Genomic DNA, 25954 nt, shown 5'->3' with positions numbered 1-25954 from the left:
GACAGTGATTTGATCTGTTTTATGATTTAGAAGGATAAATATAATGCTATTTGGAGAGTAGATTATATGGGGTCAAGGGTAGAAGAAAGGAGACTACGCAGGAGGTTGTTTCATGATTGTGAGTGGTAAGAGTAGTTTGTAATAGGGTGATATGATGGGAGAATGGAGAAGTCAGATTCTGGGTTATTAATGGAAAGCTGACTACAATTGCTAGCAAATTTAGATATAGGATATGAAAGGAAGAGAGGAATCAAAGAAGAATCAAAGGAGTATAGCTTGAGCAACTGGGTGAATTGTGGTGCCATTTACTGTGCTGTGCGAGACTCGGGGAGATAGAAGTTTTATAGACATGTCTTAGTCCGTTTTCTGTTGCTATAACAGAATATCACAGACTAAGTAATTTATAGAGAAAGGTTTATTTGGCTCATGATTCTGCAGGCTGGGAAGTCCTAGAGCATGACACTAGTATTTGGCAAGGTCATGGCAGAAATCATCACATGATGAGAGTGTGAGTGAGAAGTAGTGAAGTGGGAGAGAGCAGGAGAACAAGGGAGTCAGTCAAAATCATCCTTTTTATCAAGAATTCAATCCCTTGGTAACTAACCCACTCCCCACAATAATGACCTTAATCTATTCATGAAGGAAATGTCTCTATGACCTAACTACCTCTTAAAGACTCCACATATTATTACTGTTACAATAACAATTACATCTCAATGTGAATTTTTGAAGGGGCAAACATTCAAACCATAGCAGGTGGGAATTGGAACTATATTTTTGGACAGGTTGGAGGTGGCCAATTGGGACTTATTTTCATGCAGATGTATGCAAAACCATGAGAGTGGATGAGATCACTTAAGAAATGAATACAGATAAATAGAGAAGAGAAAGTGGCAGGGGATTGACCACAGGGCTCTCTTACAGGGGAAAAAGTGGAAGTGGGTCCAGCCCAGGAATTTGGGAAAGACTGATCAGTGAGATGGGAGGAAAACCAGGGGAGTGTCATTCTATTAGGCGTATTATTGCTGTCAAGAGATCCAGAAGAATGAGGCCTATGACTAGACCATGGATTTGCTATAGGAGAGTATTTGAGGACCTTGATGAGTAGGATTTCAGGGAGGATAGTACAAACAACAGATTGAAATGAATTAAGCACAGAGTGGGAGATAAGAAAAAGGGTGGCAGTGAATATAGATGCTTTTTTTTCTGAGAGATATAAAAGGAAGCAGAGACACAGAGCAGTAGAATTGGCACAATGTTTTAAAGGCAGGGTTTTTAAAAAATGGGAGATATTGTAGCATGTTTTTATAATGATGAAAATGAGGCAAAGGAAAAAAATCAAAGTTTGGAAGATAGGGGATATTTTCAGGAGGAAAATCCATAGGTAGGTTGGAGGGCGTTGATTCTAGTTACAAAAGTAGAGCTTGGCCTGGATGGAGAGTGTGGGCAATTAAATATATGAGACATAGGTCAAGCTGATGGCACTTTAAAATGTGGGCTATATTGGGGGAATAAATTGAGGGAATTATCATAAGACAGCTTCTTTTTGAACAAAATTGAATTGAGGGAATAGACTCCAAACCTAACCTTTCCTCTTTTGTATTTATCTTCAACCCCCATTATATGCCAACATTTGCCTTATAATTTCTCTTATAGCCCATTCGTTTCTCACTTTTACTTAAGAGGTCATATGACTTTACTGCCTTTCCTCACGTCAATTCCTTAATCTCACTGAAGATACTTCCCTGAGGTCCCATGTGAGTTTTGCCCTAATTACACTGGGTGAGCTGAGTTTTATAAATGTGAGCCTCGTTGGCCTGCAGACCCCTTTCCTGGGACCTACTTTTTTCTGAGACTGGCAGCTGAAGTGCTGTACTGACTCCAGAGCCAATGCAGTTCACACACCGATGTCATCTGCTGATGCCTCAAAATGACACAGAGCTCTCAGACAGCACTGCTAAATGAGTTAGGTCTTCTTTTTAGTGACAAAAAAATCCTGGGTAATGTTTGGAAGTGAGTGCTGAGCAGGCCTTCCACAGGCTATCAGCCCTTGGTTTTCTTTGTTTAAAAAAACCTCTTCCCATGCATGAAGCACTGGAGGTGAATTATTGTTAGCCTGATATAATACTCATGGATATTACTCTATGACTCTAAGTTATAATAGACTTATTTATTGTCTCATCTCATTTAGTACATGTATGTGTTTTGGTGTCTGTGTGTATGATTTTATGTGTAGGTAACTATGGTAGTATCTGATAGTAGTCTCAAAGAAAAACACAACTGTGGTAGGAAGAATAATGGTCCCTCAAAGATGTCCATGTCTTAATCTTTAACTCCTGTAAATGTGTTATTTTACACGCAAAAGGGACTTTGCAGATACCATTAATTCAATGATCTTGAGATGGGAGATTGTCCTGGATTATCTGGGTAGCCAGATATAATCACAGAAGTCTTTATAAAAGGGAGGCAGGAGTGTCGGAGTCGGAGAAAGAGAGTCCATGATGGAAGCAAAGAGCACAGTGAGGTAAGCGTGAGCCCAGGAATGATGGGAGCCTCTAGAAGTTGGAAAATGGAAGCTGCCCTGGAGCCTCCAGAAGGAATGCAGTCTGGCTGGCACCTTAGTTGTATATAAGATTCCTTTCAGTTTCTGACCTCTGAAACTGTAAGGTAATGAATTGGTGTTATTTTAAGCCACTATGTTTGGGGTAATTTGTTATAGCAGCAGTAGGAAACTGACACATCAGCCCAAATCCTGTCTTCCCAAAGGTATGACTTTTTCTTAAATATCCAGCCCCTCCCCCCAGTCTCCCTACCTCCCCCACATTTCTTTTCCTCTGCAGGGGATGTGAGGTTGGGTGGTCAGGCAGGAAGAACAAGCAAGCCTGGGAGCCAAAACAGCTGAGGGTCATTAGTATGTGTTCAAGGCCAGCACCCAGTGGGAGTGGGAAGGTGTGGGTGGGGCCTCTGGCTGGCTATTGGAGCCATCTGGACCAAGGAAACTTGGATGGAACAATTTGAAGGGAATTCTGCTTTGTTTGGACTTGTTTCTGTGCAACCCCCCTCAATGAGCAATTTGAATCTCTTTCACACATTATAACCAGGCCAAGCCAACTGAAACTTTAAATAGGAAATTATTTCACTCTGGAGAAATACTAATTTTCATAAGAAAAGTGCCTTCAACCAAAATTAAATAGCATTTCGGATCCTTCTATTTCTTTCTCAGTTCTCTGTCAGTTAAATAAGTTCTATTATCACAGTGTCTGAACATGTTATTGCTTTACTATTTTAACATTACAAAAGAGGTAGGGGAAATATTTATATATCCTGCCAGGTAATTCAGAGGAGTACAACTACTGAAGGCATTATAGAGATATGGCATTGATTTGTTAAAGAAGGCCATATGTGGAAATAGCCCTAGCTTATGAGTTTATAGAAGTTTATATTTTTACAGTGCTCATTTCTGTTTTCTGTTATCATTAGTTACTCTTTTTTTTTTTGTTTTTGAGACAGAGTCTCACTGTCGCCCAGGCTAGAGTGCCTGGCACAATCTTGGCTCACTGCAAGTTCTGCATCCTGGGTTCATGCCATTCTTCTGCCTCAGTCTCCCTAGTAGTTGGGACTACAGGTGCCCACCACCACACCTGGCTAATTTTTTTGCATTTTTAGTAGAGATGGGTTTTCACCATGTTATCCAGGATGGTCTTGATCTCTTGACCTTGTGATCCACCCACCTCGGCCTCCCAAAATGCTGGGATTACAGGCGTGAGCCTCCACACCCAGCCTAGTTACTCTTTATGAAGTAAAGTACTTTACTAAAGCAAAAGCCCAAGCTGGTCATTAGAGAGATCTGAGATTGTTTCTCTTTGCTGAACATAGGCTGCTTTGCTTCTATGGACCTCAGTTTCTTTGTCTGGAAAATGAGAAGATGGTTCCAGATGAGGCCCAGGTTCTCTCTAATCTGATATTTTAGGATTCTTTGAAGACCATCATATTGGCTAAGAGAGAAGTAGACTAAGCTGTAGAATTCTAGAGATGATTTTCTATATTAATAGGCTCAGGAAGTGAGTTGGGAAAACTGATAGCTCACTGCTACCAGTAGACAAAAGAGTGGGTTGGTCACTGGGTCACAGTTCGTGATTCAGTTCCCCCCACTCTTTAATGTGCCACTGAGCAAGCTAGAGGTGCAGACAGGGGCCAGCAGCCTTCTATTAAACGTCATAGAAATAACAGTCATCACAGATGGGGAATTTCAAAGTTACATGATTGATCAAACCACAAAAATATAAAGTACTAGTTGGGGGAAGGTTAATAGGAAATGAATTTGGATATAGAGGAAGGAGAAGGAAGGGAAGATGGCATAGAGTTCTTTAGGCCATTGTTATGAGTTTGGCTTTCAGTTGGAATGAGCGATGGAGTAGCAGGAATAGAAGACTGATGTGATCTAACTTATTTTTAAAAGAAATTACTTTGACTTCTGTGTTGAGAGTAGATTTTAGGGAGATGAGGGCAAACACAGAAGGAGAAGTCAGGAGGTTCTTGTAATAATCCAGGGGTGAGAAGATGGCAGCTAGGGCCAGAGTGATAGTGGTGAGATGAAGAGAACTGCTTACATTTTGGGGGTATTTTGAAGTTAGAGCTAACAGGACTTGCTGATCTATTGGATATGGGTTTGAGAGAAAGAGAGAAGCCAAAGGAGATTATGGGTTCATGGGAGAATGGAGGAGATAGTGTTAGGTGAGGAAAATCAAGAGTGTGGTTTTGGCAATGTTTAAATTTATATGTTAGACATTCAAGTAGAAATTTTAGATAGGCAGCTGAATATAGAAGTCTGACATTTAGGGTGAATGCTCTTCTTGTGGAGTATCTTTTCTTGTCCTTTACCTATTTTCTGTAGGAGTGAGGGTATATTTCATATGGACAAATAAGATCTTATGCATTAAGAGAATTCTTTGCTATATATGATGTAAATGTTTCTTCTGACTACTAATTTGGTTTATAATTTTATTTTTAAGTTTTAGAAATGTAAAATTTCCCCAGAATGTAATGTTTTCTTTTTATTAGTTCCAGTGTTATTTTTCTTTAGCCTTACATACCTATGTATGTCAATTTAGCTTATTATGATTTTTAATGTCTATTAAATCTTGATTTCATTGGGAATTTATTTTTGCATTTGAGGTAACATGAAGATCCAAAAAGATTTGGAGAACTTAGAAAATGAACTATTTACAGTGAAATTCAATTGGAGTAAATGTATGGGTCTTACTTGTCTTTGAGATGTTATTTAAGCTTGATGAAAAAGGGATTAATGTATTTAATAGGGCTGCCTAAAAGGCTGATGCAATTTTTTGGCATAGTTTGTAAATGCATAACATCTGCATTGAGAGAGATGACAGCCCTGCCTCTGGAGTGTTAGATTTGGTTTAGAACTGTACACATGAGGGACATGAAGGAACTGGAATTCATTCAGAAGAGTATAACTTGGAGTGGGCAAGAACTCAGAAGACAGCCTGTGAGTGAAGGTTCACTGAACTCCAGGTATAATCCAAACAAGAGATGCTACTTTCAAATATTCAAGAATAATGATAGAGAATAGGAGGACAGGGTGGACAAGCAGCCCTTAGGTTTGCAGAGTACACTTGTTGAGGGTGAATAATTAAAAAAACAAGAACTATGAGATAAGCTTGTTTATTATGCTTTCCTTTTTCCAGACCCTTAACTGAATATGGTGCCAGTTGTGGACTCAACAGTTTAAGAGCTGTTGGGAATTTGGGGCTGAGTGCCATGAAGATTAAAGAATTGGAAAATAGGATACAGCTGGTTAAAGGCCAAAAAATGGCTATTATTTAGCTTGGAGGAGAGAATTACAAGAGATGGCTTAGTTACAAAGTGTATGAAATACATTCTAGATAGAACAGTGTCTACCTGAACTCTCACTTCAGTTTGAACTCCTTGGCAAATAGATTTATTTGTTTACTTTATGTGTTTCTCTCTCCCTCTCCCTCTCTCTCTCTCTCTCTCTCTCTCTCTCTCCCCCCCCCTCTCCCCCCTCTGTCTTTCTCTCTCTCTCTGTCTCTTATCTCACTAATAAGCTAAAATATAAACCATTTACTACAAATGAACTATCCTACACTTGGGCAGTTTATCGCTTTTTTAGTTATTTAAAACTATGCCTTCATACGGCTTTCCAAGAGAAAGCTTTAACCCTGGTGAAAAGGCATTGCTGTATGAAATGTGGCTGCCTAAGAGGCTGATAAAAATTTTGGCGTAGTTAGTAGATATATGACATCTGTATTGAAAGAGATGACAGTCCTGCCTATTGGAGTGTTGGATTTGGTTTAGGAGTCCACACTTGAGGGGCTTGCAGAAACTGAAATTCATTCAGAAGAGTATAACTGGGAGCATTTAAAACTCAGAAGACAGCCTATGAGGGAGGGTTTACTGAACTTTGAGTATAATACAAACAAGAGATACTATTTTCAAATATTCAAGAATGATGCTAGAGAGAAAGAGGACAGGGAGGTAGGCTTGGCAGAGGGTGAATGGTTAGTAAAACAAGTAGGACCCATGAGATGAGCCTGACTAGCTAATTCATTTTTCTTCAACATTCTCCTTTGTGAAAATCATATGTAGATTATTCCATGTTTATCTCACATGTCTCTTAAATAGTTTACATATCTATTATAGGTAGTATATACAATAATGTGTGTAGACATGTATATATATATACACACTAATGTTATTGGTATACTAAATTCTTCGAAGAATTGATCAGTGACACATCTAACATCTGTGATTTTAAAGACAGGTTTGTGCATGCGAATGTAGGGCTGTTTCTACTATTAGAGTTCTCAGTGATGACTGGTTGAACTCAGTAATTATTGATTTGTTTGCTTATTTATTCTGTCCTCCACTCAGTCATATACCTATACTTGCTGGGTACTTACTGTATTCCTGGCACTCTTCTAGGCTAAGGATATATAGCAATGAACAGAACAGAAAAAAAAAAAAAAGCAAAAACAACCCCCAACCTTGTCATTTTGAAGCTCACATTTTATTGGGGAAAAATAGGTAATAAATACACACACACAACATCAGATGGTGTTAAGTACTATGGAAAAAATGTAGCAGGACAGCAAGAGAGGAAATGAGGTTAGTTATTGATTGCCTCTTTTTGAGTATGAAAAGCACAATTACTAGAGATTTATATTGGGAAGTAAGAATTACTAAACATGGTTTAAGTTACCTTAAAAAGTTGCACATTCTCCTTTTGAAATAAACTTAGTATAAGTTTAAGTGTAACCTAACTCAGGGAATGAGGCAGTTTACCAAAGTTAATTAAATTCTTTGAATTTAAGGACCTAGCTCTATCTGCAGAAATTATTTGTCAAAGGTAGGCAATGTTTTTCATTTATGTGCTTAGCTCAACGGAAACTGGATGATGTTGCTCTATATTTATCTATCCCCTACTTACCTTTCTCTATATGAAGGAGGATTAGATTTAGGCTAAATCTCATTTATAGTTAATGTAGTTTTCTTTAATTTGAAGTAGAAATATTGTTTACTTCACAGTAGCATATAACTTCTCATTGTCCAGTAGAAGTTACTTATGTTAATCCATAATTTTTTTATTTTTTAATATTTTTTATTTTTAAATTTTATTTATTTTTTTTATTTTTGTGCAACTTAACATTTTGCAACCAATTAAACTCTGCTTTCCTCTGGAGTCAGTGGTATCATCAGCCACACTCACTGCACAAGCCAGAAACCTACCTCAGCATCATTCCACAACTCCAAATTACTCACCTCCCATGACCCATCATTAGGTTAGATTAAATATACTTTGAGTGGAGTTGGTTGTACCTGCCATTCTCTATCCCCTTCAGGAACCTCCCACCTGGTCTTCATGTTTTCTCCTGCCTCTTCTAATCCATCCTCCACAGGGCAGCAAGTGATCTTTTCAGAGTACACTCTAATTGTGTGACTCCCTGGTTTATATGACTTTAGTGGCTTGGATAAAGGTCAGAGTCCTTTGTAAGACCCATGAGCTGGGCAGATAACCTCCAGTCTACCATTCTGATATGCTTTTCAGCCTGATTCCCCTTATTCTCTCTCTTTTGGCTCTGTGGATATGGTACCTCTTTTCCTGATGCATGGCATATAGGAAGAATTCCTCTCAGGCATTGTGCTTTCTTTAGTATACCTTTGTCTCTTAGAAAAACTCCCAACTGCTTGCCCTTCACCTCCCATAGCAGTGTAGTTCTTGCATAGCACTTAGCTCAGGTGTAATTTTACATATGTTAATGGGAAGTGTTAATGAGGTAATCCGAGCAATCAGTAAAAGTATGTAAACCACTTGACCAATAGTTGGGTTAGGTAGCAAACTAGTTTCTATATTAGTTATACGTAGAATGGCAGAGATTTATGAATTTTCTTGAAATTTAATTGCATAGAGCTATAGAGCTTGCCAACAACTAGAAGATTCCACAGTGGACATTAAAAGTACACACTTGGTTTTGGTTACCTAGTTACATTGGCTGTGTACCCAAGAGTATCTGTTGGAATTTTGGAAATCTTTGAAGAAAATTATTTAATGGAATAAACTTTAAATCACATTCTTATATTTTTAAAAGGAGGGTGACATCCAAAATTATTTCTTTGGAATGTATTCTTATTTTTAAGTTTAGAGTGTTTCAAGGAAACTAATATCTCTACCCTCCTCACTACTTTGAAAAAATGTATATATTTAGATTGGCAGAATATTTTATGACATGATTAGAATGGGGCACAGAAGAGTTGGTGACCCTTGCACATTTGGTGATTTTATTTCCTTAATTTCCATTTCAATGCTATACATCTTTCCTGGAGCTTTGTAACTATGAATCATGGAGGAAAATTAAATTGATTTTGTATTCTTTTCTTCAACCCTACAATTTGGCAGTGAGAATATTTTTTTCCTAAAAAAAAATGACTCATTTATAAAGAAGTTTTCTGTGAACATGGAAAAGACTTAAATACTGTCAGATATCTTGCAGATGGGGGTAGGGTGGATATTTGGACCTGCTAACAAATATAAAATGGCAAAATTCATGTTGAACAGTATTAACTAGTCAAAGATCATAGGAAAGTTACAGTTCTAAAATGAGACATGAAATGTGTGTTCTGAAAAATAAGAACTCAGTAAGGTATATAAAAAGATTATTTTTTCCTGTTTTAAGGCATTTTCCTTTCTTTAAGGTTGACGCTGCTATGAGTCAACCAATGTTTTATTTCTTTTTCCTCTTGGAAATTGTCCTGTGTTGTAATATTCCCCCTTTTAACCTTTATTTTCCTGGTTTTTAGTCCAAAATTTGTTTTTCTGAATTTCTTTCTATTTTTTCTGGTGTTTTGCCCTAGGATTCCCCCAGTTTGGATGTCGTTTGGTTTTCTTTATTTTGTTACTAAGCATGTTTCCTGTAGCTTCTAAAACAACATTTGAATTTCTTTCTGCAAGTAGTATTTTAAGAATGCGTCTAATTGTAACCTTAAAAATATACATGTCACAACATTCTCAAATTGTAAGAAGCACTTATTATTCCTATATTGTAATTCCTCCAAAGAAATAATGAAGAGAGCCATTATAAAATACACTGAGGCCTTGTTTACATGTTTAGCGTTAAGTCTGTCTAATGTTGGAAAAGAGTCAAATCATAAAGATGATGACTGGACCTGCCATTCCCAATGTACTAATGGTGGCTGATAAAGCTGTCGGGTAACATTCTGCAGAAGTGTTCTTGTGGTTTTGTACAATAGTCATTGAGTCTGAAGAAAAGAAAGAAACTCACATTTATTGAGTTCCTAATGCCTGCCAGAATTTTCACCTGTGACTCCATTTGTTTCTTTTCAAAAGTGAAGTGGATAATAATACCAGTTTATGGTAAGACACTAAGACTTTACTAGGCAAAGTGACTTAGCCAACATCTCATAGAAAGTAAAAGGAAGAGCAAAAATTCAGCGCAAGTTCTTTTCCAATTTCAAATTCATCGTCTTTCCACTTCACTGTGTTGCCTCCCTGGATTTGGGGATTGATGACTCTGCCTGAGGTCACATAATGAGTCAGAGGTAAGCTGGGAACACAGTTAGGGCATCTCCATGTTGTTTTAATCTGTTAAAATGCAATGTGTCCTCTATAACAAACACCACATCAACTTCTTCATAGAGGAGAGGCAGCACAGCAGCATTTGATCTTTTATGAAAGATTAATTTTCCTAAAAAAGTAGTAAGGCAGATATGACATTTGGCTTAACTTTCAAAAAACTATAAAATAAAAATAATTGGTTAAATGTGAACTTTGCAGATGATCAACCATTTTTATCAATAGCCAGTTTCCATGGTAACTTTCTTTTGAGGAATTTTATGAACATTCCTTTCCTCTGGGCACTCAGAATTCTAAACAATTTAAAAATAGTCTTGCAAAATGGATTTCTTTGAATCAGATGAGTCAATCTACAAGGATCAGATCTGACCCACCATGAAGCACTTTCTAATAGAGAATGTTCCCGCTGGCTCTGTCAACTTAGTAGCTTTGTAACTTTGGGCATATTACTTAACTTCCGTGCCTTAGTTTCCTCATCTGAAAAAAAGATTATTTAGAACCTACATTAAAGAGTGGTTGTAAGGAGGAAAGTGAATTCTAGATTTGTAAATTGCCAGCAGTGACAGAGTTGAGAGTGAATTCCAGGCCTATCTGATTCCAAAGTGGCTGAGGGAAGGAGATTCAGTGATAACTAGAATAGTAGACATATAGGGCTGAGCAAATTCTACGTAGATTGAATTTCTTCTTTCTTTTGAGTAATCTCGAGAACAGGAAACATGCGATTACTAAACATTTCCATTTTCTTCGGAAAGGTGCACAAACATAACATGATTCCTTGGAGAAGGAGTTTTTTTTTGTTTTTTGTTTTTTACACATTCATGTATAGAGTTGGTGACTTTAAATTATTCCAATGTTTTTTTCAACAGAATTGTGCCGAACAATGTGTTCAATGCCAAAAATACAGAAACGAATTAAACCCGGTCTTTGATCTCAAGGGGGCTCATAATCCAGTGACGGAGACAGTGCTAGTCTAGAGAGTAGATGATGGGTTGGAAAAATGCACGTTGTTTTGTCTGGAGTATGGAGAGGTTGGTAATCAGACTCATTGTTTCCTGGTGAAGTGCAATGGTTAAGAATTGGGCAAAGAGACTCAAGAAAATAGTTTGAATCTGAGAAGTCATGGAGAAATCATAACAATATATTCTATGAAGAACTGAATAGAGTATGAAGGAAAGATGATGGTTGGTGATAAAAAAAATTGTATAGTCAGCTGGGTGCGGTGGCTCAGGCCTGTAATCCCAGCACTTTGGGAGGCTGAGGCGGGTGGATCATGAGGTCAGGAGATTGACACCATCCTGGCTAACATGTTGAAACCCCATCTCTACTAAAAATACAGAAAATTAACTGGGTGTGGTGGCGGGTGCCTGTAGTCCCAACTACAGGCGAGGCTGAGGCAGGAGAATGGCGTGAACCCGGGAGGCGGAGCTTGCAGTGAGCGGAGATCGCGCCACTGCACTCTAGCCTGGGTGACAGAGTGAGACTCCATCTCAAGAAACAAACAAACAAACAAAAAAACTGTATAGTCATTGTCATTCTGGAAGTAACTGAGAAGGCAATTTACACAATAGGAAATGTAAAGGCATGTAAAAGGAGAAAAAAATAAGACTGATCTTTCAGAGACAACTCATTACTAGAGGTAGCAAAGAATATTAGAAAGGGTATTTGAAAATGTGAATAGAAAAACAGGGAATTGTGATGTCTCTAAAATTACAGTTAAAAATGTATTGACAGGTGAGTGGATGAATATGAAAGACCAGTGCAGACACCCACAAATAGCCACATAGAAATGAAGCTTTTAGATTTATGAATGAAGATGTAATTGGAAACATTAATGAGATCTGTGTTAACATAGCTGACAACGGAGACTGGTACCCAAACAATAAGATCTAAGAAAAATGGAATCTGAATAGAGAATATGAGAAAGATGCAATTTGATAGTGGTTATTATGTTTGTAGGTGCCAGGTGGTCCATTAATCTGACAATCAGCCCTAAGAAACCTAGATAAATGTTTAGGACCTACAAGTTAATTTGGAGACTTTAGCTGCCATGTGCTAAACGAACAATAAATAGTTCAACTCTGTCTTAAAAAAGTGTGCTATTTTACCAAAGTTCCAGTGTTTGAGGAGGGATGTCTAAGAAGCAGTGGGGATGAGAATGATTTCTCTCATCCCCCTCCCCTAAGCAAACAGCCCAGCCTTGGGGGACTATGGGGGATATGTCATAACCACCTTCTTACATTTAACATCAGCAGCTTTCTAAAATGAGTAAAGATTGAAGAATAATATTAATCAAGGGTTAATTTATTCTAGGGATTAACTGAGATGGTCATTAATTAGGTGGTTTATAAATACACATTTGTCTAATCCTCCAATCTCTTGAAGTGTTTCTCTCTTGGATATGTTGAATATATTTCAAATAAATCCAGTACATTTCTTAAGAAATTACTCTCCTCTTAATTTAAGATTTTCTAAATATTTTTATTAATTTACAAATATTTAGGACCCTATATACTTTTTAAAGGATTTCATAAAGATCGAAGGGTATGAATTCCTTATTAAGCATTTAACACTTTATTATTTTGGAGTTGTCTGTAAGCGAAGTTTTAGGCATGAGAAACGAGATAAGAGTGAATTCTGAAAGGAAGAACTTCTCTTGGTAAATATGAAATATTAATTTTTTTCTTTTTTAATTTTTCTTTAGGGTTATCAGGGAATTGCAGGAACACCAGGTGTTCCAGGATCTCCAGGAATACAAGTATGTGATCCACTTATATACATCTTATAAATTTTATTTTTAGTAAACTAAAACCAATAATTAACAAAATTTTATTTTGTGGTTAATTTAGGGAGCTCGAGGACTACCGGGTTATAAAGGAGAACCAGGGAGAGATGGTGACAAGGTAAACACACACAAAAATGCAGTCAACGGTGTTAGTCCCTCAAAGATAAAGGATGTTAGCTATGATGGTTTCCATTCAGTAGTCTTCATCTTGGTGAATTCTAAGATTTGTGGGCTCAGAAGTTTGTCAGTGGCTATTAGCCAATAAAGCTTAGAGAAGGCTTTATCACTGGATAAAAGAAGTTATCACTGACTACTATCAAATGAAACAGACGTTGGCATTGCCCTATGCCATGTTCTCTCTCTGTGATTAAGCTCCACAGGGAGTCACCTTCTTAGAGGAGTGAGTTATGTGAACGAAATGTGTTACTATGTTAACTTCAGATAGCCCAATACCCAAGGGACCATCTCCACAATAGGTATCTATTTGGCATGTGGCCTATTGGCTCAGCCTTAATGGACTTCATCCTTAAGGCTTCAGTGAATACAGATAACATTTCTATTATTGACTCTTTACAACTCTGAGATTCGCCAAGCTTCCTATGAAGTATGTGTTGATTAAATATGCTAGTACTTTCCCATGGATCCAGTCAGCACCTACTGGTTCTGGTGGCTAGTCCATGACCAAGATGCCCAGTTGTATTTGCTCAGATCCCCATGCTGATTTGTTAGGTTAATTCTTAAAGTACAATCTTATTTTCAAAGTCTTTGAAGGCAGTTTGCCGTTTGCCCATGATAAAAACCTACAGTGATTTTCTGTCATCCTAGCAAAATTCTTGCTTTGTTAGAATTTACATAAGTGTTAATAATGTGCACAGTGTTCACATCTGAAACACTGATCTAGACTGTATCCATTTTATAAGTGTATGGCTGCTTATGTTGGTTACATAGAATTATAGCTGTTAAAAGTACCATCTCAAGTCTGATGGATCTGTTCCTTTCAAACTGTTTGATGTGGAGCAAGTTACTTAATGTCTCTGAATCTTATTTTCTTCATTTACGTAATGGGAATTTTTAATAGGTTTATTGTGCGGGTTAAATGAGATAATACATGAAAACTACACAGTATGGTTTCTGGAACAGGGTTTCTCTTAAATAAGTGGTTCTTTTTGTGGTTCTGTTTTACTCATCAGTTAGCATGGTTGTAGTTGGGATGTAGCATAGGTTGGGCTGGCATTGGGTCATGAGCAAGTCATGGGTGAGAGCAGTCATCAGGGCAGATAGAACAGTTAGTTACTGGAAAAGAGGCAGAGAAAAAATGGTATGGCTAAAGGCAGAGTTATAGGGAGAATTAGAAGAGGTAAAGCAGAAGCAATAGTTGGTATAAATACCAAAGAAGAAGTGTAAAATCCTCTTTTCTACTAAGTGGCCCTGGGCCTCTATGAGACTTTTAGCCACTAAACAATCTCTGCCAGTTTTAAATGATAGAGGAATCTATAGAGAGAGTAGGGAGGAGGCCAGGCCACAGGCATGGGACGTATCTTATAGAGTCATGCTCTAGAAATATCACAGGCAACAGTCTGACCTTCTTCAGGTGAAGGGAGATTGATTGCACTGGCAGGGCGGGGACACATGTTCTAAGGAGACCATGTGCCAGCCACCTCACCTGCCTTCTAGTGTACTGGATCATGGTTATCTATCTTCTCAGAAATAGCCTGGTTTGGGGGAAAAAATGTATGAAATATATATGTTTGAATGAATGAATAAATATATTGTTTTCCCCTTTAGTTGAGTATTTTAATTTATATTTGACAGAAAAAAATGTATATATTTTCCATGTACAACAGTTTTTTAAAGTATACATACATTGTGGAATGACTAAATTCTAGCCAATTAACATATATATATAACTTCACATAGTAGTTATCATTTTTGTGGTGAGAACACTACATCCACTCTCTTAGCATTTTTCAATAATACAGTAATCATAATACAATAATATATAACACAACAATTAACCATAGTCACCATATTGTACGAAAGTTCTCTTGAACTTATTCCTCATATCAAACTTCAATTTTGTATCCTTTGATCAATGTCTTCCCAGTCCCCATCCTCCCATCCACCCCAGCCTCTGGTAATTACCCCTCTACTTTCTATTTCTATAAGTTCACGTTTTTTAGATTCCACATTTAAGTGAGATGTTATGGTATTTGTCTTTCTGTGCGTGACTTATTTTGCTTAACAATAATGTCTTCCAGGTTCATTCATGTTGTTGAAAATGACAGGATTTCCTTCTTTTCTTATAGCTGAATAGTATTCCATTGTGTATAAATACCACAATTTCTTTTATCCATTCATCCATTGGCAGAACTTAGGTTGAGGCCATGTCAAGGCTACTGTGAATAGTGCTGCAATAAAATGGGAGTGCAGGTATCTCTCCAACATACTGATTTCATTCTTTAGTTGAGTTTTACACACTTAACATAAAAAGGGGGATTTCATTTGTACATCTTAAAATAATTGAACTAAATTTTTGTGGGAATGTTCCTTATTTTAAAATAAAAGAATAACAATAATTCTACTAGTGGCATCTTATGCTAACTGCTTTATTGTTTTGGGTCATTGTGTTATCTTTTAAATATAGGTCGGTAAATTTTACAATGTCATACATTCTACTGGATAAGATAAATAAGACATATATTTATGCAAGATCTCTGTTTTCAGACCAGTCATGGATTTTATTCAGAGTTGACTGTTTTCTGAAGTTCACTGTTGGGGTTAAACACTGATTTGACATAGTCATTGTGGGTCTAAAATCACCACGTGCTACCTTCCAAGTTTCCGCCTCACATTCCGTGTGGCTTCCGAGAGTTTTTTGCCCAGAGCTAAAATAATTTAGTAAGCTAATTGAAGGTTTTCCCTTGATTATTCCTTTATAACATGGTTCCTTGATTTTTGGAAATGAAGGGTTAAAAAACATACCCCTGAGGTGACTTTGACTTGTGGCAGTGCAGGATAATTTTCTGGGCATCACACAGTGGCCTTTGGAAGATTGTTCCACACAATACTGTTCCCCATTAGGAGATTTTCCCAGAATAATTTCCATTTTGTGGATTTTCTCCGAAGACTCCTACAGTAGGAATTTCCACTTAAGATAATTGAAATTAGATGTGCTTTCTTGCTGACTTTAACATTTGTTCTTCACATATCACACAATAGAATATATACAGATTTTGCAGGATGTTTTTTCCTGAATTTACAAAATCAAAAGGAATACTTACTCAGCAAATAGTCTTCAGCTGGTGACTCATTTTATTACATTCTTTAAAGCTATTCTTTGAAATCTAAAAAATACTTTAAATGCTTTAAAATACTTCCTCAATATTAAAAAACTAATATATTTAAATTGAATGGAGAACTATTTTTTGTTAAAACTCACATTAGGCTATGCTGGTTAATTGATATGTATTTGTGAATTTTCAAATTGAGTATGAAACTTTTCTATGGCAAATTCAAGTTTACAGATGTAGGAAGTATGAGTAATTTATTTTTTAACCTATCCAGGCTCTGTACAAACTCATTACTTGACTTTTCTGGGCTTAAGAAATAAAATATCATAATTGTATCTAGGGTATTACTGGAAAAACTATGGATTTTCTTTGTTAGTACATTCAACGTTTAAGTGGTCCCTTCAAAGCCTCACTTTCCCATTGTCCTCAGCATCCAGACTGGAGCCTCATATGATGGGTAAGATTTCCCTACCTGAATAAAGTTCCTTACTTCTGGGCCTCCAACATCAAAAAACTAAGTGGTTTTACAGTGATTTCTGTTATAGAGTCAGTCATAACCGAGGAACTCCAATATGCATTTTGAGAGAACACGGGTCAAAAAGCTTAAAAATGTTAGAGATAACAAGTTAAAACTTAGTATGTTAGTGGTGTTACTTCTTTCAGTGTTCCTGAAGACCAAACAAACAAAAATTACCAAAACAGGGAGAGTCTACCCATATGATTTTCTGATAACACCATGCCCAAACATGTGTGTGTGTGTGTGTGTGTGCACGTGTGCACATGTGCATGTGTATGAGATTTGGGGGCTTAAATCAGTTACAGACCATAGATTATAGACTTAGTTCTGAATTCAGACTGCTTACCTCTTAAGTCACACTTCTTAATCTCTTTAAATCTGGTTTTCATCTAGAAAGTGGAAGCCATAGTATTACTTACTGCACAGGCTTTTTGTAAAGATTAAATGAGGGCATGCATGTGGTTGGCCTAAATTAACTGCTATAAATTGGTGATGATAGTGATGATGATCATGATTTGTTATTAGGGTTGCCATTCTGCTGATTAATTAAGGCAAAATTTTTGGAAATATCTTTGAGTTATCCTTTATCCTTCCTCTCTCTGTTGAAGTGCTGCATCTGAAACAATCAGACAGAAATTCCCAAAATGTCTTCCCACTATGTCTACCCTCCTACCCATATATGTACCTATATTCTGCCTTTCCTTCTCTTATTGTGGGCGAAGTGTCCATGTGGAGTCCACAGGCCTCCTTTTGCACTCTGGATCCCATCTTTCTCCATTGCTCTGTGTTATTAACTAGCCCTTCTCTTCTGTGTCATTAGTCATTTTCTTTTCTAGTTAAATTTTCCCCATAGCCTAAAGGATGATCCATTTGAAAACACCCAAACCTCCCCCACTTCCTCTACCACACAGCTTCCTTTAGCTACCAGGCCATTTCCCTGTTTCTCATTGTAGTACAAGTGCTCCAAAAGGTTTGCCTTTATTCCCTGCACATTTTCACTTCCATTTCTCTCTCTGGCCCACTCAAATAGGACTTCTATCCCAACCTTCTGCTGCATATTTAGATCACCAGTCTTCCATCTTTGAAATCCAGTAGTCAGTATTTTTCAATTATTTCTTCTTGTCTTGTTGTATGTCTCCATAGCATTTGACATTGTTGACTATTCCTTCCTTCTTGGGACAATTTCTTCTCTTGGCTTCTGGGATACTACATGCTCCTAGATTTTTCCTTGCCGTCACTAGTTACCTTTTCATGTTTTCTCATTGGCTCTTTCTCTTCCTCTTCCACATATTCTGTAAATGTTGGGTGCCTCCAGGATTCAGCCCTGTCCTCTTCCCCTTCCTCATTAAGAGATTTTATTATTGTAATATTAAGAAGTATAAACATATATGGGTATAAATGTATATATAAAATATATATGCATATATTTTATAATTACAGTAATAATTATTGATATGATTAATTACTATAGTAAATAATAAGAATATTAAATACAGACATACACATATGCACGATCTCTTTTCTAAAAAATATTTGGCTTCATCTGAATCTGGAGAAACTTGGAGTTGTTACAATCAGAAAACAAGTATCTCTACTTTTTGTAGAAGTGGTGGTACTATTAGGTTGGTGCAAAAGTAATTGCGATTTTTGCCATTACTTTCAATGGCAAAAACTGCAATTTCCTTTAAAAAAAAAATCCTTTCATCAGAGGATTTTCTCCCCAAGCAGCAGTAGCTCTGCCCTCTCTAAGTATTCTCTGATATTAGGCGTTTTTGAGTGTCCTTCCTGTACACATGGTACTGACTTATGTGTGCTCAGGTTTTAACTAATTCTGTGACTGTTTTTGCAATCTTGATTATCTCCTGATCTTTCAACCTTTTTTCTTTTAAAGCTATATAATGGATTTAACATCTTAGTTTATTATGGATAACCATTAATTCCATGTCTTGCCTTATTTATTGGCTGTTATTCCTCTTCTGTCCTTTTTTCTCTTTTTTCTACTGGTATTATTAAGGAAACTTAAAACTTTTATGGAATTTTTATAGAATGCTTTATATTTTGTTGGTTCTAAACTCGATTTTTATCTTCTCTTTAGATATCTTCTGTTGTATGGTCATTGAGAAACTACTGCAGAGACTCAGTAGTAGAAGTTCGGAAATCTATTTCTTTTGTAGGCATGAGTAGTTCAATGGTAATCCCAAACCCCAAATGGAATCCCCATCACTGTGTTAAAGAGAGGAATTATTTTAGTAGAGTAAAATAGTTTCCCATAAGTCATTATTGCCTGAGCTTATGTAAGACTTAGGATTTGTGTTTTTGTTGCTGTTGTTTTTGCTTTTATTTTTCCTGAGTGGAAAAGAAGCAGCAGATCTGTACAAAACTTTGTGTATTGGGTGCTTGCAGGGTTTTTCCTGTGGTGTGTACCTTTTTCTATTTTATTCCTGGATATGTTTTGCATCAATTTTGTCCATATGCATTCCCCTTCACATTAAATCCTCATAAAAAGTCCTGTGGGGTTAGTACAGTAAGTCATATTGTGCTCGTTTTATATTAATTGTGAAGTAAATTATCCTTATTTTACATTTTGGAGAACTGAAAAATGAAGAGCTTAAGTCATTTGTGTAAAGTTACTCAACAATCTAGGGGGTTGAAATAAAATACCTTGATCCCAATCTGGCTTTCTTTTTCCTGTATTTTTCTGCTTTGGCCAGAGTAGTTTTTCACTGTGTGACTTGTGCCTCTTTTAGTCTACTGCCTGCACTGTGAGAAGAATCCCTGAATGCCTGTCAGGAGCCAAGAAGATAGGCAGGGGAGGGAGCAGATGGATGAGTACCCACAGTCATGCTGACTGGGCCATGAGAGTGTTCATGGTCTACATTTCTCTCTAGGGAAGAGGGATAGTTCATTTTATATCATAGGTCATCAAACCTTTAAATTGCAAAATGTATTGCAGTAAAAGACTTTTAGACATGTAGCCTCATATATAAAAATTATTTATCTGTGCTACTGAGCAAAGTATTCTGTGAATTTGAAACACACACACACAAAGACTTTTTAAAATGAATTTAAAAAAGAGTAGTTCTCATGTTCTTTTGCTGGCCCCAAAAATAATCTTAACCTGACTGAAGACTATGACTCTAGATTGACTCAAAAGATAGACAGGCTCATCAAAGTTATATTAGGCATGAAAAGTTTGGAAAGCAGCCTCTGGGAAGTGGAATTATCTTACTATCTTGGATTCTCTTTGACTTTAATCACTTGTAAACTCTGATAGGACCAAAAGTGTGACTACCCCAAATATTTGTTTTATTGAAATTTTCTTTGAGCAATCAGGAGTGTTGACTGTGTTTTGGGAAATGAAAACATTCTGTATATTCAGCAAATTATTATTAATCACAAGCAAGACAATAGGTAGGCTCCAGTAGCTTATGCTACAATAACAATCAAACCCCAAATGCTTGTAGCTTAAAGCATCAAAGATTTATTGCTCATCAAACTACATATTTATCAGCAGCAGTGAGGAGCTTCCCATGTCTTCACAGGGAGACTCAGATTAACATAAATTTCACCATCTAGATCATGACTAATTATGGTGGCAGGTGTAGAGAGAATCAAACATTGGCTTTTAAATCACTACCATTCATGTTTAATTAACTAGAGCAAATTGTGCAAACCACATGGATTTTAACAGATTAGGTAAGTATGACTTCCCATATGCCAGACAGTGGAGAGGAATCTGGATATTGGTAAATAGTAGTTGTACCAAGAAAAAAACAGGAATGAGTTATGGATGAATTGTTTCCTCAAAGACGTTGGAGTCTGGTAAAGGATATAACATAAAGTAACTGTATTTCAAGATGGTTAATGTTAAGTGCCAAAGAAGAAAGTCAAATAAAATTCTCTAGAAGTTTAAAGGAAAGTTAAAAACTGGAAAGACTTCATGAGAGAATGTGTAAAGAAAAGGTTAATCTTAGCTATACAATGTAGAGACTGTTTTTATAAAATTTAAGAAATCTCTAAGAAAGATTGCCTTTGTTCTTTATTTATTTTTATTATTTTGGTATTACCAATAAGACTGTAAGAAACATCTCTGAATATATTTCTCAGTAGTTTTTCATGAGTTTATCAACAGGAAAAATTCTCAGAAGTGAAATTGATTATTGGATCAAAGTGTTAATTTCATAGTTAAACTTTGATTTAAATTGCTTATTGAGTTCCCAGAAAGTTGATTCTCTTTCAACAAGTGTATGAAAATATCCTTCCTCACATTCTTATCAGCCGTGCTTTTTTTTTAAATTTTATTTTTCACCAGTATAATTTAGAGATGATACTGGCTTGATTTTCATTGCTTTATTAGTGAGTTGGGTGAGATATCTTGACCTGCACTTTGGGGGCATTGTGTTACTTCTCTGTAATTTGCTGATTTTCTCATATCTTTTATTTTTCTACTGGGCTGTGATCCTTTTAAAAATTGATTTTTATATGCATTTCGTAAGTTGTTTTTTGTGTGTGTGAAAATATTTTTTCTGGGTTGTATTATGTGTTTTGACTTGGTTTTTGAAATTTTAACCATAGAGAAAATTTTCATTTTCATGTAAAGTAGTTTTTTCTTCTTTTTTTCTCCTATCTTTGTATATAAATAGAAAGATTGCACATTCTAGCATGTTGATTATAATTACTGATGATTTTATTTTTGTAATTTTATTATTTTATTTTTAACCATGTAATTTTTGGTTTTTGGAGTAAAGTCAGATGAGCATTTGTATTAGTCTGTTTCCACACTGCTAATAAAGACGTACCTGAGACTGGGCAATTTACAAAAGAAAGAGGTTTAATGGACTTAAAGTTCCATGTGACTGGGGAGGCCTCATAGTCATGGTGGAAGGAAAGGAGGAGCAAGTCACATCTTACATGGGTGGCAGCAGGCAAAGAGAAAGAGTTTATGCAGGGAAACTCTTGTTTTTTAAATGATCAGATCTCGTGAGACTTATTCACTATCACGAGAACAGCACAAGAAAGACCCGCCCCCGTGATTCAATTACCTCCTGCTGGGTTCCTCCCACAACAAGTGGGAATTATGGAAGTTACAATTCAATATGAGATTTGGGTGGGGACATAGCCAAACCATATCATTCCACTCCTGTTGCCTCCCAAATCTTATGTCTTCACATTTCAAAACCAGTCATGCCTTCCCAACAGTACCCCAAAGTCTTAACTCATTTCAGCATTAACTCAAAAGTCCATAGTCCAAAGTCTCATTTGAGACAAGGCAAGTCCTTTCCACCTATGAGCCAGTAAAATCAAAAGCAAGTTAGTTACTTCCTATATAAAATAGGGGTACAGGCATTGGATAAATACTCCCATTCCAAATGGGAGAAATTGACCAAAACGAAGGGGCTAAAGGCCCTATGCAAGTCTGAAATCCAGTGATGCAGTCATATTTTAAAGCTCCAAAATAATGCTCTCCTTTGCTCCATGTCTTACATCCAGGTCACGCTGATGCAAGAAGTGGGTTCCCATGGTCTCGGGCAGCTCTGCCTCTGTAGCTTTGCAGGGTACAGCCTCCCTCCCAATTGCTTTCACAGGCTGGCGTTGAGTGTCTGTGGCTTTTCCAGGTGTGTGGTGCAAGCTGTCGGTAGATATACCATTCTGGGATTTGGAGGATGGTGACCTTCTTCTCACAGCTCCACTAGGCAGTGCCCCAGTAGGGACTCTGTATGGGGGCTCCAACCCCACATTTCTCTTCCTCACTGCCCAAGCAGAGGTTTTCCATCAGGACCCTGCCCCTGCAGCAAACTTCTGCATGGGCATTCAGGCATTTCCATACATCCTCTGAAGTCTAGGTGGAGGTTCCCAAACCTCAATTCTTGATTTCTGTGCATCTGCAGTGTCAACACCACGTGGAAGCTGCCAAGGCTTGGAGCCTGCACCTTCTGAAGCAATGGCTCATGCTGTACCTTGGTCCCTTTTAGCCATGGCTGGAGTGGCTGGAACACAGGGCACCAAGTTCCTAGGCTACACAGAGCAAGGAGGCCCTGACCCTGGCCCATGAAACCATTTTTTCCTCATAGGCCTCCAGGCCTGTGATGGGAGGGGCTGCCATGAAGACCTCCGACATGACCTGAAGACATTTTTGCCATTTTCTTGGAGATTAACATTCAGCTGCTTGTTACTTATGCAAATTCCCGCAGCCAGCTTAAATTTCTCCTCAGAAAATGAGATTTTCTTTCTATCACATTATCAGGCTGCAAATTTTCCAAACTTTTATACTCTACTTCATTTATAAAACTGAATACCTTTAACAGCACCCAAGTTACCTCTTGAATGCCTAGCTCCTTGGAAATTTCTTCTGCCAGATACCCTAAATAATCTCTCTCAAATTCAAAATTCCACGAATTTTTAGGGCAGGGGAAAAATGCCACCAGCCTCTTTGCTAAAACATAACAAGAGTTGCTTTTACTCCAGTTCCCAACAAGTTTCTCGTCTCCATCTGAGATCACCTGAACCTGGGTTTCATTGTCTTATGTCATTGTCAGCATTTTGGTCAAAGCCATTCAACAAGTCTCTAGGGAGTTCAAAACTTTCTCACATTTTCCTGTGTTATTCTGAGTCTTCCAAACTGTTCCAACCTCTGCTGGTTACCCAGTTCCAAAGTTGCTTCCATATTTTTGGGTATCTTTTCAGCAGCACCCCACTCTACTGGTACCAATTAATGGATTAGTTCATTTTCACACTGCTGGTAAAGACATAACTGAGACTGAGCAATTTACAAAAGAAAGAGGTTTAATGGACTTACAGTTTAATGTGGCTGGGGAGGCCTCACAATCATGGTGGGAGGCAAGGAGGAGCAAGTCAAGTCTTACATGGATGGCAGCAGGCAAAGAGACAGCTTGTGGAGAGAAACTCTCAGTTTTAAAACCATCAGATCTTGTGAGACATTCACTATTATGAGAGCAGCACGAGAAAGATGCGCCCCCATGATTCAATTACCTCCCACTGGGTTCCTCCCACGACAAGTGGGAATTGTGGGAGGTACAATTCAAGATGAGATTTGGGTGGGGACACAGCCAAAACCATATCAGCACGCTTATTTTATAAAATCATTTTCCTAAATAAATAGCCAGTTGCCATAGTATTCATGGAATACCACTTTTTTCTACATTTATTTCCATTAAATTTCCATTTTCATTTGGGCCTGGTGTTTTGGCTTTTCACTCTATTCCATTGACCTGTCTACATCTTCTCCACTGCAGAATTGTTTTAATTATTGTCACTTCATGATCTGACTTAATATTGGCAGGGCTAATCCTTCCTCATTATTCTTTATAATCAAAATTTTCCTGGCTATTTTTGAATACTTATTTTTCCAGATAAAGCTCAGCATCTTTCCTTCAGTTTTTTAGAAATTGCTATTCACATTTCAATTAGGATTCCTTTGCACATATGGATTAGTTTTAGAAGCACTGACATCTCTCCAATTGCTATTCAAGATTATGGCTTATTTTTCTTTTTACTTCAATCTTGAGTTTTTTGGTATTAGTCCTGAGCATTACCCAATTTTATTTTAACCTAAAATTTTTTTATCTCTTTTTCATTTTTATTATAAATGGAGCCCTTTAAAAATATTTTTTATATTGGCTATATTTTATATATAAAAAGCTATTTATTTTTTATATTTTTAAAGCACCAAGTGAATTCATTTCTTTTACTCATTTAGGTTATAAGATCTATTGACACATTAGAGGTGTAATCTTAAAAATAATTTTTCTTCCTTTTATTTTTAGCCTTATTTCTATATTTGTCTAAATTTGTTGGTAGTCCAGAAACACTATTAAAAATAGTGCAAATACAGGGTAACTTTGTTTTCATTTTAAATCTCAAACAGGCAGAGTCTCTTTTAGTTCAGGTTGGTGGTTCCTTTGGTATTATATAATAACTCTCTCAACAGCATATAGTATATGTATATGAGTGTGTGTATTTGCAATTTTATGTTTTTGACTTTTGATTCCAGCCAATAGCAGCATCCACAATCTTGTTTCAATCACATCTCCTTCTCTACACTTAATAATAGGTTACCTAAATTAATCAGGCATCCACTACACCCTTTGTTTACTTTTCATGAGCCATACTGTCTGGCTTGACAGAATTTATTGAACCTCCCCTTAATGGAATCAGAGATTTTAAGGGCGGCATTTATAGCCATATCTTTGATTTCATCCCTCCCAGAGGCTGAGTTTTAACTGGATTTTTATTTTTTAAAAGTATTCCCCATTACATTAGAGATGAGAAAAACAATTGTGTATCTCAATCCCAGTGTTTTTACACTTGGTCTATTTCTTTTAATTACTACTTGCAACCTGGCCAATTATTTTCTGAGCTCATATATTTTTAAAAATAGTACCTTGTCAAATACTGCCAATAACAGTCAATTCATAATATATATTTACATTCTGTTTTCTCAGTTCTTTACCTCTAGCTGTAAGTTCATTTGATACATTATTTGCCTTTGCAAGTTATTACAAGCCAGGCTTTTTATCAATTATTTCACCACTATTTTACATAAGACACCATTTTTTCAGCCTTCAATAATTGTTTTTCATTCGTCACTACCTGTCCCCAAAGCCAATGACATATATACGTTTTAATATTGTTGTTTTGGCAGTCCCCTATTTTTAATATTCCAACTGTACTAATTAACTTAGGCTAAGCTGCATTATAGTAACAGATGACCCAGTGGCTCAGAGGCCAACACGGCAGACATTTATCTTTTATGTTATATGCCCATCCTGGATAGGCTTTGGCCCAACTTTATCTCTTCTTTGCTATCTATTGCTATTAAACCTTATAAATAACTTGATTGAGTATAATGTGTTTGAGCCATACTTTTTTGTGTTCCATATTTTGTACATATTGTTTCAATATTCCCCAACAGTTTTGCTGACAACTTGCTGCTGCTTGCTCTCTCTCTCCTCCTTTCTTTCTCTTTCACACTAATTTATGTTAACATGGATACTATACCTTTTTACTATACTTAAAAACCTTCCTTCTGCATGTAAGAGTAGCTTTGTCCAGACCTTGTATTTTTTCTGTCCCAACGTAAGTGGATGTTCCTAGTCTTCCTACTTCATCTGAGATCTGTTTGCCATCTCCAGTAAAGGAAAGTTTGGATATTATGTCTTTTATAACCTGTAGCCAGAGAATGGAAGTCATAGCTTGAACTTTGTTCAGCCTTA

General features: G+C 36.8%; 1 protein-coding gene across 4 annotated transcripts in view; it reads left to right on the top strand.

Moving 5' to 3' along the window:
- Positions 1-25954, top strand: part of COL21A1 (collagen type XXI alpha 1 chain) — a 209595-nt gene that overhangs the window by 111732 nt on the left and 71909 nt on the right. For all 4 annotated transcript variants that reach the window (XM_031667144.1, XM_031667141.1, XM_031667145.1 and 1 more), the window contains exons 11-12: positions 12834-12887; positions 12979-13032. In XM_031667144.1, the coding sequence (XP_031523004.1) occupies positions 12834-12887; positions 12979-13032 (108 nt within the window). The remainder of the gene's footprint in view (positions 1-12833; positions 12888-12978; positions 13033-25954) is intronic.

This window comes from Papio anubis, chromosome 6, assembly GCF_008728515.1.
Source record: "Papio anubis isolate 15944 chromosome 6, Panubis1.0, whole genome shotgun sequence".
Classification (NCBI taxonomy): domain Eukaryota; kingdom Metazoa; phylum Chordata; class Mammalia; order Primates; family Cercopithecidae; genus Papio; species Papio anubis.
The sequence above is the reverse complement of the archived record's forward strand: the minus strand, read 5'-3'. Positions and strand labels throughout refer to the sequence as shown.